The 22,110-nt window shown below is 38.3% G+C and overlaps 1 protein-coding gene across 1 annotated transcript; it reads left to right on the plus strand.

The window, feature by feature from the left end:
• The first annotated feature begins 4,366 nt into the window (after positions 1-4,366).
• LOC149070635 (uncharacterized) lies at positions 4,367-13,927 on the plus strand. Its single transcript, XM_089249119.1, has 3 exons — positions 4,367-4,474; positions 8,302-11,080; positions 13,714-13,927. The coding sequence occupies exons 1-2, from the start codon at positions 4,439-4,441 to the stop codon at positions 11,005-11,007; spliced, it is 2,742 nt and encodes a 913-aa protein (XP_089105245.1). The 5' UTR covers positions 4,367-4,438; the 3' UTR covers positions 11,008-11,080; positions 13,714-13,927.
• The last annotated feature ends 8,183 nt before the right edge of the window (positions 13,928-22,110 follow it).

Genomic DNA, 22,110 nt, shown 5'->3' on the forward strand with positions numbered 1-22,110 from the left:
TCACGTGCAACGTAGATGACGCACGCATTTGATACATGAGAAAATTAGGGCTGCACCTTGGAGCTACAGAGCAGATTAGCTTCCAGTTGCTGATAGATGCTGATCTTTCTCCATCGAATTAGCTCAACTGTGCCCTTTGAAACTTTTGCCTAGTGTAGTACCAGTAGCGCTGTTGAGATAATGTAAATCCTAAAATAAACAATCTTACTGTAGAAATCCGAACACATAAGGCATTATATGTCCAGTCGAGTCACATTATTGTGACCACCTACCATTTGACATCAGTTGCATGTAACTAATGAAATAAAAGATATACAGAAGACTGGATGTTGTGAAGATATTTATTATTTCAGATGTTAATTTTTTAAGGAAGGAAAAAACTCATTTCTGCCTCTACCGGGAGTCGAACCCGGGTCCCTCGATTGCCGGACGAGTGCTCTGACCACTAAGCTACAGAGGAGATAGAGATTTTCCTTCGCTAGAGCGTATATATGCCGAACGGAACCGTGCAATGGACGGTGAAACCGATCAGCTAATAGCTCATGGACGACGAGCCACCAGATGGCTATATATATGACATGAATGTCGCTCTCCACTTGTTAATACAAGATATACAGAAGACTGGATGTTGTGAAGATATTTATTATTTCAGAAGTTAATTTTTTAAGGAAGGAAAAAACTCATTTCTGCCATCTTGTATTAACAAGTGGAGAGCGACATTCATGTCATATATATAGCCATCTGGTGGCTCGTCGTCCATGAGCTATTAGCTGATCGGTTTCACCGTCCATTGCACGGTTCCGTTCGGCATATATACGCTCTAGCGAAGGAAAATCTCTATCTCCTCTGTAGCTTAGTGGTCAGAGCACTCGTCCGGCAATCGAGGGACCCGGGTTCGACTCCCGGTAGAGGCAGAAATGAGTTTTTTCCTTCCTTAAAAAATTAACATCTGAAATAATAAATATCTTCACAACATCCAGTCTTCTGTATATCTTGTATTAACAAGTGGAGAGCGACATTCATGTCATAATGAAATAAAGCAAGAGACGCGAGCTGACTTGGTGAGATATAGGCATTCAGTATGTTACTTTGACAGGTTAAACCAGCTACTTACCATGTTTAAAAAAGAAGCCGATAATCGTGATGATCACGTTATATGTCTATAACCGGGTGGTTTGTTGAATAATAAGTTTGTTGATTAAATGAGACGTTGCTCATGTAATCAACTCGCTAGACAAATAGCACAATTACGATTAATTATGAAATAAAGACAGTGGTCCACCATGTGCAGTTGATGTAAAAGGTGAACATCGTGCGTGAGAATGTGCGTAGAACCGAATGAACCACACAAAATCGTTTTTTATGAATATGAGATGGTGGTCACATTAAAATGATTCAACAGTGTACGAAGCAAAAATACAAAACTGCTAGTTTTTTCCGCAAATAGTATTAAAATACAACTTCTCGATAACGGACAACGCCATGATACCGAAATTTTTGTCCGCTAACGGGGGAATGTCCATTAATACACAGGTTGCTCCAAACTGTTTGCACAGCAAATATTTCTGCAATCGTTGACTTTAGAAACACGGCTTTTAATTGCGAATAATTTTTAAATTATGTGCGGGTAGTTAAAATTTCAAAATTCGTTTGAGGGGTTGTTCACATTACGAAATGAAGAAATTCTCTTTTGATACAGTCTTAGGCCGGGATTACGCTATAAAAGTTTTGTAAAAGCTCTTTGATAAAACACGAGAAATTCAACCATTGATCACGTGAAGATCACCGGTTGAATTTTTTCGAATGTAACCGATGCGCTTATTGGTTGAATTTTTTCAGTTTTATAAAAGATCTTTTATCAAAATTTTATAGCGTAATCCCGGCCTTAGTTATGGATATCCAGATCACATTCTGAAATTCCATTTGCAAAAAAAATTCATATCTTTAAATGCAATATTTATACATGCTGGGGGGGGGGGGGGGAGAGATATCAAATTTATAAAATCACTATGTTTCGCCAATTTATCACTGTGTTGGCAAGTTTTCATTGGCTCAAAAGTTGCCAGTTTTAGGGACTTTTCGCAAATAGAATGAACACAACTATTTTATTCAAAATAAATAACAATTACGTTTTCCAAATAACAATTACAATTGCAAAATTTTTACAACTTTGAATTTAATTTACGCTTCTCAGTTTGTGAACTACATCCCCCCAACCGTTGGCGATAAATGCTGAGAACTTCAAAGTCCAATATCTCCATTAATATAGCATTTCTAAGTGAAAGCAATTTAATAAGTTGAAAGGGAAGTTTGTTTTGTTACATTAGCCTATATAAAGTGAACCGGAAACAAAGCATTCGACTGTAAAAAAAGAGGAAACGAACAGAGATGTTTCTGGAAATGAGCTCGAAATCTTAGGATTAAAACATTGCGATTAAGATTTATATTTGTTGATTTTGTAGGACAAGATGTCTGGGAAAACATTTCAACACTTCGCGAGGATCTAAATCTCTCAAAAAACACACGTATTTATCTGACGCATTCAACCATTCATCCTGCAATTACTGTGTCGGAGCAATGTCGTACATGGATCGAGAGCAATATTTGCGTGAAGTCAGAATCGAATGATTATCACTCGGAAAATATAAATCGATGAGACGTCCGTCGTCACCTAAATTCAAAAAGACATTACCCTGATGACAAATCATGGTTCTAGTCTCGAAGAGACACAGAATGACCACTCGGAATTCTTGAAATTCACAGTGACACAGGAAATAAAATAGTACAGTGGCGTATTTATAAGGAATAGGAAGATTATCGGGCTACAGCCCAGGGTGGCAAGTTCGGAGCGGCGGCAAATTTGAGAAATGAGTAGTCGCGTAATTTTAACATTCCGCAGGTGAAAAAACTACCTCTCTACTTAGAGAGTGAGGAATTAGTTGAGTGAGTGACCACACGAGTGACCTAGAGGATTTGCAAGCGTGTGAGTGAACAAAAACAAGCATGAGTGGCCAAAAGAATGACCTAGAGCGTGTACAGGCATGGGAATGACCAAAAAGTGCTAAAGCGTGCGCAAGACCGGAATGACCAAAAGAGTGACCTAAAGCGTCTGAAAACCCGGATGTGAATGATTAAATCAATTCAGCTTGTGACTGATTAAAAGAGTGACCGTAGAGAGCTGGGGACCAGGTCATTGAGCGACCAAAAGAATGATCCAGAGAGTGTGTGAGCATGGAGTGACCAAAAGAATGATCCAGAGAGTGTGTGAGCATGGAGTGACCAAAAGAGAAATCTAGGGAGTGTGCAAGCATGTGAATGACCAAAAGAGAGATCTAGAGAGTGTAGAACATGTAATTGGGCTTAGAGCGTTTGCGAGCATGTAAATGACCTCAACAGTGTGCAAGCATGTAAATGACCTCAACAGTGTGCAAGCATGTAAATGACCTCAACAGTGTGCAAGCATGTAAATGACCTCAACAGTGTGCAAGCGTGTAAATGATCAAACGAATGACCTATACCGTGTGAGAATGGAGAGTGTCCGAAAGAGTGACTTATAGACACAGACACGTATACATTCATAAAATTAATCGTATAAAACGTATTAAACGTAATTTTTTCATTAATTCCGAAATCATTTTTTTCACTAATTCCGAAATTATTTCTTTCATTAATTCTAGAATTATTCGTCTTCATTCGACCATTTCCTAAAAATGGTCAGCGGGCCACCACAAATAGTTTCGAGGGCCAAATGTGAACCGCGGGCTCTGCACTGAAGACCCCTGCCGTATGTGGTGGACAATCCACCATACGGAGGAGCTGATCATTTTATACGGAACGAAGAGAATTAGAACTTATATCAAAGTGAATGATGTTAGATTCTCTTCCTTTTGGCCAAGCTGACGGTACTTATCTATCTTTTGTGTGTGTGTGTGTGTGTGTGTGTGTTGTATTTACAACCTCCACACACTTTACCTTCACTTTCACTAAGAGGAAACTCCAAAAACAAAACCGCGTCTTGACACTCCTAAGCCCGAGGGTTCACGGTTAGCAAAAAACCACGTGGCCGTACATAATGTTCGTGTTACCTATAGATAGTAACCGAATAAACGAACCGGTTACGCACATACCTGTTACAATACATGCTGTGTACAAAATCGAGAAGGGAAAGGGGGTGGGCAAAAGAGAAATGTATTCATTCATGGGAAAGTGATTAATCTAATATGAAAAGAGAAAAAAGTGATTCCAGAGGGGGTAAAAAAATAGTGGCGCTTCTAAATTAGGAATCGATGTCCGGTGTCTTTTCGATTATAATTAGAGTATCGGCAATTACCCAATCTTGTATACAGGAAAAAGTATATAACAGAAATAGGCGGTGGCACTCGCAGAGAAATTCATTTCGTCTCGGGTTCTTATCAAAACAAGGTGGTATCGCAGTTCAATGGCGGCGATGAACAAGATGGCTCCTTTGGCAATGGTGAGCTACTCTTTATCACTTTTGTCTGTTCCTCTCAATTATCAGTGCATCGTGGAAATTGCGAAGCCTTCGAAAATTTACACAGGTATTGCATGTATTACGCGGTGTGAAAATTAACTTCTTCCTACCCTTCATCTATATTTATGCATACTATGCTTGCTTGGATAAAGCGAAAGAAAATATCGTGTATCTCCGATGCGATGCCAATACACTATCGAAGTCTCTCCCTATGCGTACAGTAAACTGGGTTGACTTGAGTACAGATTTTGGACAGTTTTTGTATTATCTTCCTTAGGCCTGGATTACACTATAGAAGTTCGACAAAAGATCTTTTACAAAACTTGAAAAATAACCAATAAGCCTGTTGGTTACATTCGTTTGAACGTAACCGATACGTTTATTGGTTTTCAAGTTTTGTAAATGAACTTTGGTAAAACTTTTATTGTGTAATTACTCTTAGGAATTAACATTTTTTACTAAAAGTTTGCACCACTAGAAAGAAAAAGTTTTTGTTATTTGTATATGCATGATAATATTTTTGTAACCTATTATAATGGAGAAAAATGAATACAAAGTCGTGCCCAAGTCACTCCATTTGAAGGGATTGACCACTCTATGGCCTTGATATTTCACTTTTCGAAGCGTATACTTCCATCTCATCAAACTAGCAATGTTTAGGAACAAATAAAAAAAAAGTATAAATACATAAATTCTGTTTTTATTAAAAATGTAAATACAGGGAATTATTCTTTTTTGTCTACAATGCAAATCTGCTTACTCGAAAATGCCTGTTTTGGTGTTAATCTTTAAATGTATAATATTGACCTTTGAATAAATAAAAATAATAGTAATCGTTGCGTAGTTTCAAAGCGGGGTGTGTACGATCTTTCAATATTCGGTGAATATCCACATCAGCCCTCGCGTATACGAAAAAACTTTTTCACTGAACGGGACAGCGTGTGTGTCCCGTGTGCTAAACCTTTTAATTAGTGAAATGTAGAGCCTGTTCTGAAAAGTCATTTGCAAAAAATTCCATGTTTGAGATATTTGACATTCAAGTTTTCAGCACCAACGATCGAGGGTGTGATCAAAAATGTAAATTCAAAATGCGAAAATTCTGTTAAAAATGTAATTGTCGTTGTGAGTAAAAAAGTTAAAATATTTTCACTCTCTTCTCAATAATTTTAATACTAAAGCCTTTCCAGCATTGAATTGCTTTACAACGAAACGACTTTTTTTTATTTGCGTTCCTCGTGTAAGCAGTGATTGGGGCAAACTTTAACAGGTGAAATAAGACACCCCAATACAAGTATTTTTGATCATAGAATGTGCGGTCGAATCAAGATAGCAAAGGCGGTAGGGGATGTTTTTAGAGAATGTGCTCAACGGCACTTTTTTCATCAAAAGAAAATATGTAATATTCTTAAGGGGATTTGCTGCGGGTATGTGCTATCAAACCAACCATTGGAGGGTGCATATCCAGCTTCGGATTGGATTAGAGTTTGTTTTCTATTAGTGCAAGGACCCTCAAGTAAATGCTGCTCCAAACAATGATCATCCAGGGCCGTAACTAGGATTTTTGCCGCCCACACAACTTTAAAGTTCAACAATTTTATAACGGTGTTCTTTGTTCTCATCTAAAACGACCGCCCCTTAAATTTTGCCACCCCCCCCCAACTGGTTCCAGTTCTTGCTCTGATCAAGATGTATAATGACGAGGTAGGATTTGCGTTATCCAAGTTTCACCATGAGAAGGCCTGCTACATTAAAATAACCCGGCACCCTTTACACCCTTTCACCATACAGTGCATACTGTTGCCGAATGGCAACATCTACTTTAAATATGTTTCTTTTCCCATTGCCAATTGACAACTTCATGTTTGAGTCATTCATTATTCCCATTTTTCATTTTAGTTCGAAAGCCGTTCATAGATGGCACTAAAACTCAATTAAAAGAAGAAATATAAATCATCAACCGGTCAAAAAAGCTAATCATGCCCCGTGGGGTCAAAATGATTTATTTGCATTTCTTTTTTTCCTATTTTCTTTTTTTTACGTTGAAGTTCAACCATTTTTTTTTCTTTCTATGGTTTGAATCACGAAGAAGGTCGTTGTATATATATTTGGAAAGTGGTAATACTTCAATACATTTATTCTACATGCGATTTTACGTCCCTGTACGTCCTCTATAAGACCCTGTATAAGCATGAATGAATGAACGCCAGAACTTTGCCACTGGACTTATCCCGTTGCCGAGATCTCTTCCAGCCCAGCTTCGTAGCAGAATCCTCAACACTTTATTTTTAGTAAAAAAAAAAAGAAAAATAACAAACATACAAAATTTTTACAACGTATTTTACCCGGACAATTGCATACTGTCGCGATTAACGAATTTTTCGGTGATTGCAGATGAGATGGGGACCCTGTATGAGCAGTACAATTCGAAAATATTTTTCACGGCTTTCTATATGCGTCATTAATTATGGAAAAAATTATCAGTTAAAAAAAAAACCATGCATTGTAGGGTTAATGGCTGATTGCACTTATTGCAACAAATCCGTCAGAAAAATATATTTGCTTTTGGTGAAGTGCTGTTGTGCACTCATTAAAAAGCCCTCTACTGCCTTTGCTATTGCGATTCGACCACACCCGAAAATACTTGTTTGGGTGTCTTATATCATCTTTTAAAGTTTGTCTCATGAATTTAGATCACCCTGTAGACGCAGTTCATTTTTTTAAAATAGGTTGGAAAAACCAAGGTCTCTGCCCCATACCCTGGTGCAAAATGTTCAATTGAGAGTGTGAGCAAAGCAGAGGAGAGGATATGTTTAACACGCTAGGAGATCGGTAATTAACAAATATATATATCTCTGAGTTCATATGTAAACAGTAAAAGGGGGCCTTATGTTACATTCTCATCACCTGTGTTGTGGTGGCAGCAGGACCGTCTTAAGAGCATCATGGGCCCCCGGGCCAAGTGATTTTTCCGAGGCCCTACCTGTCAAATTCCCGAAAAATTCAACTACTTCTGGTTTTTTCGAAGCTCCCTCTTCTCTTGAGACCCCCGGGCCGTGCCCTGGTAAGCCCATGCGTTAAGACGGCACTGGGGGGGGGGCAGATCGGATCGTTAGACGGTAAAAATGATAATAAAATAGTATTAATGAATAAACATTCATTTTTTTTAGTTAATCCTTAAATGCATGATTTTTTTTTTCCGAGCTGATAATTCTTTGTTATAGTTACTGACACGTATAGAAAACCGGGAAAATCCTTTAGAAAAATCTATTCCGAATTGTACTGCTTATACAGGGCCTCAAAAACCGCATATAAAGTAAATGCATTCAAGTAACACTACTTTCCAATTATATAATTATCTTCTTTGTGTGTGATTCAAACTAAGTAAGGAAAAAAATTCCGATTCCAAACTTCGAGGTGAAAAAAGAAAAGAAATGCAAACGAAACATTTTAATAAATTAGTGAAATCCCATGCTCTGCGAGCAAAGAGTTGTTGGCGTTAATTGAAACATCCACCAGCAAATTCAAAATATAAAATCGAAATAATATGAACTCATCTTATGAGCAAAAGCATCTCTAAATTTTTATCTTCAAATTGGCTGCAATAAAGAAGTTTAAAGGACCCTTTGAACCAAAGGGATCATTAAGGGTCAAACCTAGTAGTTTTAACCCTTGTTCCATGGTATGTTTCTCCTACCTATTTAAACCTTATTTGTAATAAAATGGTATTTAATGCGTTGTATATATAGCATATTTATTTTTCTCTCATCCATTGCTGCGAACTTTATTTTACGCATATCTACTCGTTACAGATTCTATGGACGGTGTGCCTATCGAGTGGAGTCATGTCCACGTTCGACGTGGATTTTTCAGCCCTTCTATCAGATGATGTATTATCTTCTTTGGGGAACCTGCATTCTGATTTGGCAGAACTGCACGATTCGTTTCCAAAGTTCACGTCGGAATCACTCGGTGACTGGTCCGGATCTCACGGGCTGTCCCACTCGTCAGTCGATGGCATTTCGAACGCTTACGACTCGCCAAAGCTAGCCGGTTTCAAGCCTGGCCCTTGGGACAACAAACCTTGGCAGCCGATCGTTCCGCTTCAGAAGAGCTACTTGGAAAGCAAAAGTCCGTGGAGGCCTATAAAACCTTTGGGTGGCTATCTATCATACCTTAATGGCATCTACGATAAAGGGCTGCTTCCCGATTTCCCTAAACTTGACTTGACTTCTCTTTCGGTGCCATATCACATTGGTGGTCTGCTCTCTGGTGTGAAAGGAATTTCTTCTCTGCCATTAGATGCAGTCTCCGTTGTGTCGAAACACAAAGGCATCGAAGAATTGCCCCATCCGCCAATTAGGCATTATGACGATGATCATGATATCGATGATCACCCACAACCCGTAGAAGTTCATCACGAACATGATCCAGTGCCCGTAGTAGCTCACGACGATCATGAACCAGTGACCGAAATCACCGACCATCATCATGAACCAGTGTCCGTAGTTGCACACCACGATCATGAACCAGCGCACGTCGTAGCTCACCATGATCATACAGTAGCTTCCCATCATGATCATGACCCATTGCCCGTGGTTACTCACCATGGCCATGAGCTATTGCCCGTGGTTGATCACCATGGTCACGAGCCATTGCCCATTGTTGCTCATCATCACGAAGAACTGACTCCCACCGTGGTTGCTCATCATCATCACCATGAGCCGGTTCCCGCCGTAATTGCTCACCACGGTCCTGTACCAGTGCACGCAGTAGATGATCATCACGATCATCATGCAGCAGTGCCTGTGGTACCTCATCATGATTCTCACGACGTAGAAGATTATCACATTGATCATGTTCACGATGATCATGTTCACGATGGTCATGATGATGATGATCATGTTCACGATGGTCATGATGATGATGATCATGTTCACGATGATCATGATGACGATGATCACCACCACCACCATCATCATCATCATCACTCAGTCCCCGCCGTTGTTCACGGTCCAGCAGAAATCACTCACGATGTTCATCCAGCTGCACCTAAAATTGTTCATCATGAACACGTGCATGTATACGACGAAGGCCCAAAAATCGTGCCTCACCCACCACACGACAGACGTTACTTCAGAAAGATCGTAACCAAGCGCCCTAAAATCCATAATGCTGTTCAATACGACCCAGCTCCTAAGGTTGACCCACCGTCGCCACCACCAGTTGAGCCAGAACCAAAGTACGAGGAGAAAAAGAAGCAGGTCTCAGGAAAAGGAGGAATCCTAAGAAGTCATTTTGAACTCGGGAAACCACGGCCTTTGAACGCTGGTAGTCCTGCACCACCACCACCACCATCATCAGCGCCAGCTGTGCAACCAAGAGAGGAAAAACCAAAGTTCGAAGATAAAAAACGGCCAGTCCCACGGAAAGGGGGAATCCTGAGAAGTCATTTCGAACTCGGAAGACCAAGCTCTCGGAACACTGGTGCACCTTCACCGCCGCCACCACCTCCCCCATCACCTTCCAGGCCATCTCATCGAGCTCAAAGTCATTTTTATAATCACAGTCCACCAGAAATCCGTCAACCTGCAAGCAGAAAACCAGCTGAACACAACGTTGCACCTCAGCCTGGAAGAGACAGGAAAGGCAGGGTATTCAGCTACTTCAATAAATATCCGAGCAGAAGTGCAGGCAAAGTAGCTCCTCAAACTCGCAAAGCATTACCAGCACACCCTCGGGTTGAAGAACAATCTCGAGTGCAGTATGACATCTCCAGTGACGTGAGATACGAAGATAGCGCCGAAGAAAGCCCGTTGTATGACGAGCCCGTAGCTACAAAGACGAAAAGACCGAGGTATGGCCGGAGACTCCAACCCGAGAAGCCGGCACCTGTACAAAAACATGAAGAACATAGCACGAGCGTCAAGACTAGAAATCCTATCAGAAGAGGCCCCCCAAAAATGAGACCCACTTTGCCATTCGAAGAAGAGCCACGATCTGGTAGGAAAAGGTTGAGCGCAGTGCCACGTAGACCTCACGTACAGAACTATGTACCAACTGATTATTATCAGGAAGGCCACGAAGAGCCCAAGAAAGACCCGAGTTACAACAGGCCGCCACCAAGCAAAATAAACCTACCACACGTGAACGATAGAAGATACTTTCACATCTATCCTGGTGGTGTCGGTGCCCCCATACACGGCGGTGGATTAGATAATTCTGGTAGGCAAGTACCCCAAATCAGATACGACTCTTCCCCGAAAGACACCGGTTTTAAGGAGCAGTCTAGGACTCCTTCGAGGGCGGAGGAAAGTAATTATTCTCAAGAAAAGATCGACGACGACAATCTGTTGTCTTCGAGTAACGAAGAATCCGTGCAGGACCTCGAAGAAGACATGTCCGCCGAGGAGCCACAGACGTCTTCTCTTGACTCTCAGGCATCCACAGTCGAAGAAAATAGTGCCGAAGAAACAGATGCCTTCTCCGAAGACGATGAACAGCCACCGGCAGAGTGAATATCCTCTGCCAAATGTTGCGAAGTCGCAAATTTTTAGTCAAAATCCAATCCGAACAGGGAGGCTCTTCAAGGTAATGTTAGAACTAACCCTTTTCCAGTGTTTTTTTCTCTCGCTCTTTCTATCAATGAAATGAAATGTATTTTTTCTTCTTCCCCTCATGCAGAAATTCACTAACAGTGGAAACCGTATTCTGGGGAAATCAGGGGAAAAAAAGATAATTTTTAGTTAGACTAGATATTTTTTATATGCTTGCAAGTACAGTAGAGTATCGATAATCCGAGTCATTTCCCGTAAGTTCTTCGAGGTTCCGGATAATTCGATGCGTTGGAATTCTTCAGAGAATTACTTCTCATACCTCTCTTTCTGTTTTTCACAAGAGAACTCGCTTTATTTCATTTTGTTTGGTTCTTCGGACGAATTCGAGTAATTTCAGTTTTTAACCCCTTTTCAATCACGGACGTAATATTACGTCCGAATGCCTGTGGAATAAATTCAGACAAGTTCTTTGGGCTTTCTTTTCTCTCTCTTCACCATCGCGAAGCTTTATAATAACCCTATGTCAACTGAAATGTTTCTTTTTTCCCCCACCTTTCTTTCTATATACGACTGTTAATGATTTTTCCATATATATAATGTATCTTTATACTACTGTATATACGTGTAAGAGCGAAAGAGAACATGTAGGGTGAGGGCGAAAGAGGACTCTAAAAAACGCTCTTATATATTATAATGTTTTCGCGTTTTTTATATTTTTTCTTTTCCCCTTTTTCTTCTTCTAACATGTGATTAGGTTAGGAAAGATTAGTTACCAATAGTTACCAGATTTATCACCGATTCGTCAAATAGAGAGAATCCAAATTTATTGCCAAAAACTCGTATGTGAAATGGTTAAGGATCTTGATCCCACTCCAGAATTTTTCACAACATTCATATCGGGTCTCAGGGACATGGGAGGCCTTGTCAGCCTCGGACTTGGCCACTGTGGAGCTTGACAGCCTTCCATCGGAGACTGGGCAGCCATAATCTTAATGCACTAAGTTGTTGAACCAAGAATAAAATAGGTAAGAGTAAATAAGTACGAATGCGTCGATTTGTTTAAGACACCTTCCCCGAAAAGCAGAAATCGTTTTTCGGATTCAGTAATCCGAGGTGGCTTCGGTCCTGTTCACCACGCAGTAGCGCATTCAAGTCGGTCGAGGCCCCTGGCGCAAAAGAAAATATTGGACCCCCTTAAATTAGAAAAAAGTGTAAAGTTTGGTTATTTCGGGGACCTTCATAAGTCAGGGCCCGTCGTTAAATCCGCCTCTGTCACCAAGGGTTATCGAGATTCTACCGTGTAGGATTTACTTGCACAAACAGGTTTAATCGATTCACTATCAATAGACGACGTGGTACATGGAGATTGGGTAAAGTCCATGAATGAATATTTCTTCATTTACAGTAAGTAGTGATTTCCGGCCGTTGTTTAAGTGTTTTTATCATTTGTTTCTCGTTTCAAAACAAGCTTTTTTTTTTTAAACGAGATATTTCAAATCTTCTTATAATAAGGACTGTTTATATAGGAGGCTGTAAATAAACTTACACTACTCAGACGTATGTAGCGCCCATTCTGATGAATTTGAATGAAACTTAGTATATAAGATATATGGACCATGGGGGAAAAGTTTAAAGATTCAAGAAAAAAAAAAAATAATTGAAAAATATTCGAATATAATTCGAAAGCCACAAAGTCACTGGGAAAAAGTTTGAATTATTCGATTAATCTATCCTGGATCCGTAAAATGACTACGAATTGCAACATAATCATCAGCACTCACACAAGGGATAATAATTATCAATTATTTAAATTTTATCATCAGTTACGGAACTTTTTCTCCAAATTTTAATAATTTATTAATTATGATAATTGATCTTTATCCGCTACATTATTCCACTGTTCTGGAATCAGCATATATATTACTGCAGAATTTCTTGACAATGTTCAAAGCATGATTTACGGAAACAGCACGATCATCCGCTATAAAACTGGTCCCAAAATTTTGTTTATCATTCTCTTATGCTATCAAGGAAATATACTTTCATTAACGTACTGCAAGCTGAACATTCCGACACTTTTCATACTCCTAATGCCGACAAAAAGATTCAGATGTTGCGCCTTGAAAAGCATAATCGGCATTAAGTGTTACTCAGTCTCGAGGTGCACCACTCCACCTGAAAAAAATGTCAAAATGGGCATTAAATTAGCAAAGAAAGAGTAGAGAAAAAAAGAATTTTCAAACTTTATTTGTTTTTTGAAAACTTGTTGTTTAACAACTTGTTTAAGAAAATCAAAATCTGGGGGGGGGGGGGGGCTTTTTGTAAAATTATTCCAAACACTAAATTTGCTCACACAAAAGTCACGATTTTTCAAAATACAAACTTCGGATTATCTGAAACATTCGAAACAAATTCGAATTAAACAAGAAATTTTGACATTAATTTAAATGGAAAACTCAAGGGGAGTTCGTAAGAGTTCGAATTAACCAAGTTGTACTGTACGAATCTTGTTTCATTCTTAGCACTCCAGAGCTCTCTGAAATGATGAATTCATTTCTCACTAACTCTGTACGTTTGGTATTCTTTATAGAACGTGAGATGCCCTGTGTAGTAAAGAATGTTTGGTGATAACGAGATAATATTTAACTTTATTTTCTGTGTTTGCAGGTGCCAATGGACATTTCATTCTACGTACGTTCCGACGTCATGAAGTAAAAGGAAGCCAAATACGTGTTGTAAATAATTTCTCTCATACTTTTCGATTTTTTTTTTCCTTTCAAATACCAATGGATTGTTCATGTGTACATAATGTACATACAATGTGTCATTTTTTTTCCTCATGTTTTTTTAAAACACAAATTAAAAGAAAGTACAAAAATAGCTTATCTTGCGTTTTTCAATAAAAGCTTCGATACATTTCAACATATCTTCAAAAACTGAAACAGATCAGCCCAAATAGACGAGTAATCAGTGCCGTCTTAACGCAAAAGGCTCACTCGGGCACAGCCCGGGGGGGGGGCCTCAAGTGCGGAGTGGCCTCGTGATAATAGGATCTCGTCACAATTTTTATAAGTAAGTATTCAAACTAATAGACACGTGTGTGTGTAGCCATTTGGAGGCTGGGGGGAGCTCACAAGCATCATCTTTCCGAGGGCATTCGATGCCTCCTGAAATTAAATGAAAGTACAAAAATTAAATTATCTTGGTTTTTTAATAAAGGCTTCGGTAATTTCAACTCATCTTCGGAAAAACTGAAACAGATCAGTCCGAAGAGACGACTATAATCAGTGTCGTCGTCTTAACGCATAGGTTTATCCAGACACTGTCCGGGGGCCTCGTGATAATAGGATCTCGATACAATTTTTCTAAGTATTTAAACTAGTAGGCACATGTGTGTGTAGCCATTGGGGAGGGGGGGGGGCCCACAAACATCATTTTACCCTGGGGGAGGCGCTTTTGATGCTCTTAAAACGGCCCTGCGACTAATTACCTACTGATTACTCATCGCAAGTTGATTGGAATGAGCTATCCGAAATATGCATGACCACACTGATAATAATTTAGTATAACTGTTGATTATATGCATCATTGGTTTTGGGTAATGAGGTCGATTAATTAGATGGGGAAGGGGGTGAGTTCCTTTGAGAAAGTTTTTGCGTGACCAGTTCCAGACTGATAATGATCATAGTGTTATTTGTCGTGAACTACTGAGATTAGGGATTAACGTTTCCGGGTTTTTCCCTCAATCCCGGGATCCCAGGAATTTCGCGGGATTCAGTTATCGTAAACATTCGACTCCAAACCCGTCTATGTGTCTGGGGGGGGGGGGAGGGGGAGGGGTTGAATCTCATCTCGCGGATTGCCAATAATGCTATTTAGTAATCTCTGCGGATAATAAGAAGTTATTGTAATCAAACTCTATTACTCTATAATATTCTCATTAATTAGAAGAATTTCCGCAGCGTAAACAATTTTATAATATTGTTATAAATAATGAAATTTTATAAGAAAAAATTAGAAAAATTTACCTTAAACTACAGAACAACCGAGTTTCCCCCCCCCCTTTCGGAGTAATTTCAATATTTTTATAACTTAATCCTTCTGACAATTTGAGGCGGTACTTTCTAGGTTTAAGAAAACCATTTAATTGAATTAGTTTTTAAACAAAGAGATTTGCCGTTGCAGAAGGGTTTCGCGATGTTCACTTACAGCAACCTATCAGTGGATGACCAGCTAACCCTTTAAGCGGCGCACAGCAGAAATCATTAAACCTTCCTGTGAAATGCCGTATCTTTTTTAATGAAAAGTTGGCTTTCTTCCGATTTTCAGCAAGTGCAGAGATATCGGTATGGGGGAAAAGTGTTCCACTGAGAAAAATCGAATTTACAAAATACCTTGGAATGTTAATGCTAAAATAAGAGGCTTTCAAGGAGGCGAGATATCTCGTCAATGTGGCCTGAAGGGTTAAATATATTGTGTGTAATTTATTAATTTGATAATTCATTTAATATTTGTATTAATATGATTGATTTAATTCAAAATTTATTGACAGAAGCTTCTGAAATGCATGCTTTTAGTGATGAAATTTTTTTAGGCATGCACTTCTCTCTCTCTCTCTCTCACTTGTTATTTGTAGTGCTGCAGATGGCAGCACTACAAATAACAAGCATTGCACAGAAACAAATTTCACATCAGGTTCACTACACGGACACGCACATTCCAATATATACCAACTTGATAGAAATTCCGCAGAGCAATGTAGACGACATGTATGTGTGGTTTAGTAGTAGTGCTGGTTTCTCGCACGGACAAACGGGTGTTCAGGTCCCGTAATAGACATTTCTTTTCGATATTTCGATTTTCTTACAAGAACGCCAACAAATATTTTAAATTTGTGACTTGGTGGGCATGGGCCCTTCATGATTCCTCTCTTTTTCTCTGCGTACGCCTCTGCCCCCAAAAAACGCAAACGCTATATATAAGAGGCCCCTAAAAATGCAGTTGTTCTTTATTTGTATAGAGATGCCATTTCTTATGGAAATATAAATGAGAGATTATCAAGAATGTGTGTGCATGTGGCGTCCGTTTTTCTGGGTTTCGGAATCCAGTAACTGCACGTCGAAGGCTGAAGAACAAAAGGAATACAGAAGCAATTCCGTTTTGATTAGTTTAGTTTAGGTTAGAACCGAGCACGCCCAGTCAAAAATTCTGTTTTCATTAGGAAAACTTTTAAGTTTTTTGAGTATATAGCCTATAGTCGAATCCCGTTTTAACGCATACCGTTATAGCAAAAATCTTGTTTTAACGAACACTTTTTTAATCCCCCCACATAAGTTTACATGGAAACAATGCAAAATTGATTCTTTAATTTAATTCCTATATACTGAAATTTCGTTATAACGAAGTGATTTCTCTGATCTCTTGGAGTTCATTATAACGGGATTCGACTGCATTAATGCCATCTGATGAATTAGACATATATGCAACACAAGCGTACGTCCTCATTTTGGAGTTTCAGAATCCGGTATTCTACGTATGAAAAATAATTAGCATGGCTAGATGGCCAAATAATTAGCATAGTTGCGGTTTTCCATGCTAATCATTCTTCATCCATGGGGTTACCAGATTCTGAAACTCCAAAATGAGGACGCACGCTTATGCCGCCATAATAGCGACTCATTCTTCTCCATTCGTAACACATGGCTCCACTCTACTTAAAGGTATCATTTGATCATTTTCCGCACACGAGGGCAAATTCGACCGGGACCTAAAATTTATCTTGATGAGCGAACCCCAAACGATTGCCACTCCGCGGTAGCAATCTTTTTCTGTGGCCATTTTGCCGTTTCTGTTGCACTCCCGCGTCAGGAAAGCTTCTGACAAGGACGAACCGGGTATCGAACTCGCGATAAACATCCTTTGGTGCTTTGGGCGAGTATCTTATCGACCTGGGCTACGCGCCCCTTTAAAGAATCAACAGCTTTCCAATCAAAACAGAACTATTATTACTAGAGCCAGGATTATATGCACAAAAAAGTGACAAAATATGCTCTAAAAATATAGATATGCACTTAAAAATGAAAAAATATGCACTTGAAAATGCAAAAATAAGCACTTAAAATATAAAATGTGCACCTAAAATACCAAAATGTGCACTTAAACTGCAAAAATATGCATTAAACACCCCAGAATATGCACTAGAAATCTTGAAAAAGTCAAAAATTCCGAAATATTTAAAAAAAAAAGAGAAAATATGCATTAAAAAAATCACTATGTAAAAAAAAGCAGATGTGTTTTTAAAATGCATCTTTTCTATTTCTTAGTGCGTATGTATCCACATTCACACAATAAATATCCCCTCACATATATATATATATATATATATATATACCGCATATGCAAATAACTTTTGCACATTCTTTAATCAGGCATTTTTTAATTTTCAGTTTGTTGCAGCTGCTCACAATAACGAAAATACCAGTAACAAAAGAATTTTGACACTATTTCTAAAAAAATTTCACACTTTGAGATATCTGTAGAAATAGCCTTACAATAAAACGGTTAATATTCATAAAATTCTTTACAAATATGTATTAATTCACTAGAGAGATTTCAACTGCGGGGGAAAAAACCGATATTATGGAAATATTGCGAACAATATTTATTTGATAAATTATAAAAAAAAATTGAGTGAGCTTAAATAAACCTTCAAAAATATGCACTTATACTGAAAATTCTTTGATTTCATGCATTTATATGCATTAATGCTAAAAAAGGCCAAAATATGAAAATGCATATGCACATATGCATTTGCATATTTTCCGGACTCTAGTTATCACTACTTTATTCGGTTTTTTTTCTCGGTGGAGGGACCCCGGGTCTCCTCGAAGAGTGTAAATATGTGTGTTGGGGGTGGGGGGGGGGGGAGGGAGGACCTCAAATATTCATATATATATATATATACATTGGCGTACGCAAGGGGGAAAGGGTTGGGGTTCTAACCTCTCCCCCTTGAGCCAAGATTAGTGTTATTTTGTAGGAACAAACGTACACCCCCCCCACCACTCTCAGAAGGAAAAAAAAATCTGAACCCTCCCTCGAGAAAATTCTGAGTACGCCTATGTACATATATACATAAGGTCAGTCGACTCCACCTTCGACGCTGGGCCTCCTGTTTCTCCGTCCATGGGTTGAAGACGATGATGATGCCAATTCATGTATGATTATACAATATTATATCACCATTGACTCTGAGGAGGGCTCATTCCCCCTTATCTCCACCTATTGGTAGAACGCTTAATGATTTCAAGAATGATTGTGATGGACGTCTAGCAACCTAATTCGTGGCCCCATGCATGTCGTGATGTTTCAGGGAATCGGGACAAACTACCGTAATAGGATCTCCAAAACCTTTCGTTTTTTTTTTACTTTTTTCCAGAAACGAATCAATCTTGTAATTCCTCGTACAAGATAGATTTGTGAAAATTGTTTGGTGCTGCCATCTGTATTTTTACTAAGTGAACTAGAAATAGATCGTGAGGAATCCCAAAATGACTGCCTGGAAACATTGATTTATCAGCCGTAGCCAGCATAGACGACCCTGGTCTGACCCTGGGGCAGGGACGTCTTAACAGCATCCTGGGCCTCGGATAAAGTGGTTTTCTGACTGAGGCACGCCCCCCTCCCCACTTAAAAAGACACGTTACTTTCAATCAGATCTCGTGCACAAGGCTCCCCTCTGTACTGGAGAAACTGGAGAAACCGCGAGAACCCTCTGTACTGGAGAACATGCCCGGTTGGACTTATTTACTCTTCTCATCGCCCCCCAACTCAAGTAAACCCATAGGATCCTATGTTAAATCAGTAGATTCTATCGCCCCCTTGGACCATTCCATCGCCCACCAGGGGGTGATATTGCCCACTTTGGGAAACACTGATTTAGACTGACTGTCTAATCACTGCTTTCTGAATCTCTCTCTCTCTATTTTTTGTCCTTTTTTCGAGAAGAAAGTCATTCATTTTTTGCAAGCGGACAAATGAATTCGCTAAATGAATTTGCTAAACTAAATTCTATTATTAAATGCTCAATTCTATCGCTAAATGCTCAATTTTACTGCCAAAAGCTAAATTTTACTGCCAAAAGCTAAATTTTACTGTCAAATGCTAAATTCCACTGCTATTTTTCAAATTTCTCTCATAATCGAAAACTTCCACCAAAAGGAGGAAAACTTCGAGTTATGGGAAAATAATAACACTTAATTAAATACGGAAAAAGTTCTGGGGTCGAGTGAAAACTTCGATTTAAACAGATATTCGAGTTATCGGAGTTCGACTTATCGCAAACTAACTGTACACCTTAAGATTTTAGAGAGGAGGGAAATTACTCTTCAAAAGAATTTTTTCGGATAACGTGGCTTTCAAAAAATTTTAGTTTTTCTATCCAAAGTTTCCAAAAGAAGTGTTTTGCAATATCTTTGTGAAATGTTATTCCTTCCAACTGTTCTCGGTTCAGAGAAAACCCGGGCAGAGAAAGGGAGCAGTGTGTCGCGCATTTACTTTTAATTTAACCCTTTATATCCCGACGGTACTTTAAAGTACCAGGTTAGATAATTTGTCTTGAACTAATTAATTGTCTCAAAAACATATTGTTTTTTGAACTAACACTAACAAATTCCGTGCTGATCCCTTGGGAATACGTGAAGATCACATTATTTATTTTGTCTTTAATTAGAACTAAAATGACCTACCAAATATTTTTACATGATAAATATTTGTTATTATCATTACATTTATGCTTTTATTTTAATTTATTACAATTTTCTTATTCTACTTGTCGTAACGCCGGATATAAAGGCTTAAAATACAGTCGAACTTGTGGTTAGTTTGAAATTTAAAGCCACTGGGGGAAAAATATAGAATTAATCCAAATTTGGAATTATCCAATTAATTTATCCTATACATGTAAAATGACTACAAATACATATATTATTAAAATTTTATCATCAGTTACGAAACTGTTTCCCAAATTTTAATAATTTATTAATTATGATAATTCATCTTAGCTGATACATTATTTTACTGTTCTGGAATCGCTGCAGAATTTCTTGACCATGTTAAAGCCTGATTTACGGAAGCAGTTCATGTTCATCCGCTACCGTAGCTGCGCTACGAAACTGTTTCCGAAATTTTGCTTATCATTCTTATGCTATCAAGGAAATATACTTTCATTAACGTATTGCGCTTAGTATTGACGACAAAAATATTCAGATTGTTAATAGTGTACCTCCATAGGTTGAATAACATAATCGGTATCAAGTGGCACGCATTCTTGATGTACTCGAGATGAACAATAGTGAAACGGGCATTAAATTATTAAAGAAAGAGTAGAGAAAAACAGAATTTTTTCAAACTTTTATTGTCTTTAAAATTTTGTTTTTAACAACTTCATCGAGAAAAGCAAAATTTATCTTTTTCGTGGAATTTTTCCCAAACTAAATTTTCTCATACAAAAATCATGATTTTGTTCCCTCCAACTTCGAGCTATCCAAAAAAAATACGAAAAAAAGTTCGCACAAGGTATTTTAACATTAAATTTGATGGAAAACTCAAGGGCAGTTCGTATGAGTTCGAATCCTCCGAAATTCAAATTAACCAAGCATTAAATGCATCGCATCTATACGCAATTAATAAAATTTCTCACGTCCACCTCTTCTTCAAAAATGTAGAATAGGGCTGCACAAACCTTTCGGACCATGATTCAGATATGAGGTATTTGTGCCGCTCGCGGGCCGTATGAAGCGTGGCCGTATGACCTGCATTTTACGGGATACTTTTGTAATTTTGGCCGTTCAAACTTACCTATAACATTTTTTGTTTTTTAATTTTTGAAATAAAAAATTAAGGTCATTTTCATGACTTATAAATTATTATGTAATAATTATGACTAAAAAATTATCACAAAAAAATTATGTTCATTTGAATATGCTCATCTCACATATTTGCGGAAATATATACATTTGTTTTCGTGAATTACGTTTTGAGTAGCAGCTCCTACCATTTTCCGCGACTCGCAATTTTTCAGCAATTTTAGTGATAGTTGGCAATTCAATGTGTCGTTGACCACTTTTTCGACCGTAAATGGGAACTTTACCTGCTTCTGATCAATTTTTTCAGCGGTAAATCGTAACTTTACTTAACAGATTTTTTGGCTGAATGAATGCATGAACGCCAGAACTTTGCCACTTGACTTATCCCGTTGCCGAGATCTCTTCCAATCCAGCTTCGTGGCAGAGTCCGGAACACTTTATTTTGTGTCAAAAAAAAAAAAAAAAAGAAGAAAAAAAAAACACGACATACAAAATATATTTATACTTTCTCATCGGAACAACTTCCGCGGACTGGATGTAGTCCCTTGGCGGGCCGGAAGTTTTGCACACCTGATGTAGTACGTCGCCTAGTCAATAAAAACAGATTTTCTCTAAAAATTGTTGTCATTAAAACAATAAATCGATTCATTTATTTTATTAGAATCCATTCATCAAAGAGAAAATAATGCTATTTATCCTACAATAACAAACATTAAAAATATGAATTCATGTGTCACACTCATTATTAAATAATTTCGAATAATAATCTGGTCATTTAGAATTTTTTCAACGACTTCATGCATATTATTTATAAAAAAAATTATGTTGTATCAGTAATTGCAAACCGTTCCATGACGTCGTGGTGAAACTTCTATTTATCTTACTGAGATTTTGAGTCGTTACAGAAAAGTTCCTGAAATTTCTACCAGGTAGCGTTTTAACCAGTATCATCATATTCCGCGTACCCCCATATTACTCTAGTCCACTACATTACTTCCATGACCGTGTGTGCATTGTTTCAAGAGTTATCCAAGTTTATGTAAAATTTCCCATGTTCTACATTTCTCTGGATGTTTATCACTTTTTGTTCCCGGGCATCCCAAAATGATTCGGAGAGGTTCCAAATCATTGTAAGAGGCTGGCTGCGCATGTATCTTAATATGCGAGATGTTCAAGTGATCATAATTCGTGAACGGAT

Source organism: Pholcus phalangioides, unplaced genomic scaffold (genome assembly GCF_987345545.1).
Source record: "Pholcus phalangioides strain wild (caught in Gottingen) unplaced genomic scaffold, Ppha-v1.0 ptg000021l_1, whole genome shotgun sequence".
Taxonomy (NCBI): Eukaryota; Metazoa; Arthropoda; class Arachnida; order Araneae; family Pholcidae; genus Pholcus; species Pholcus phalangioides.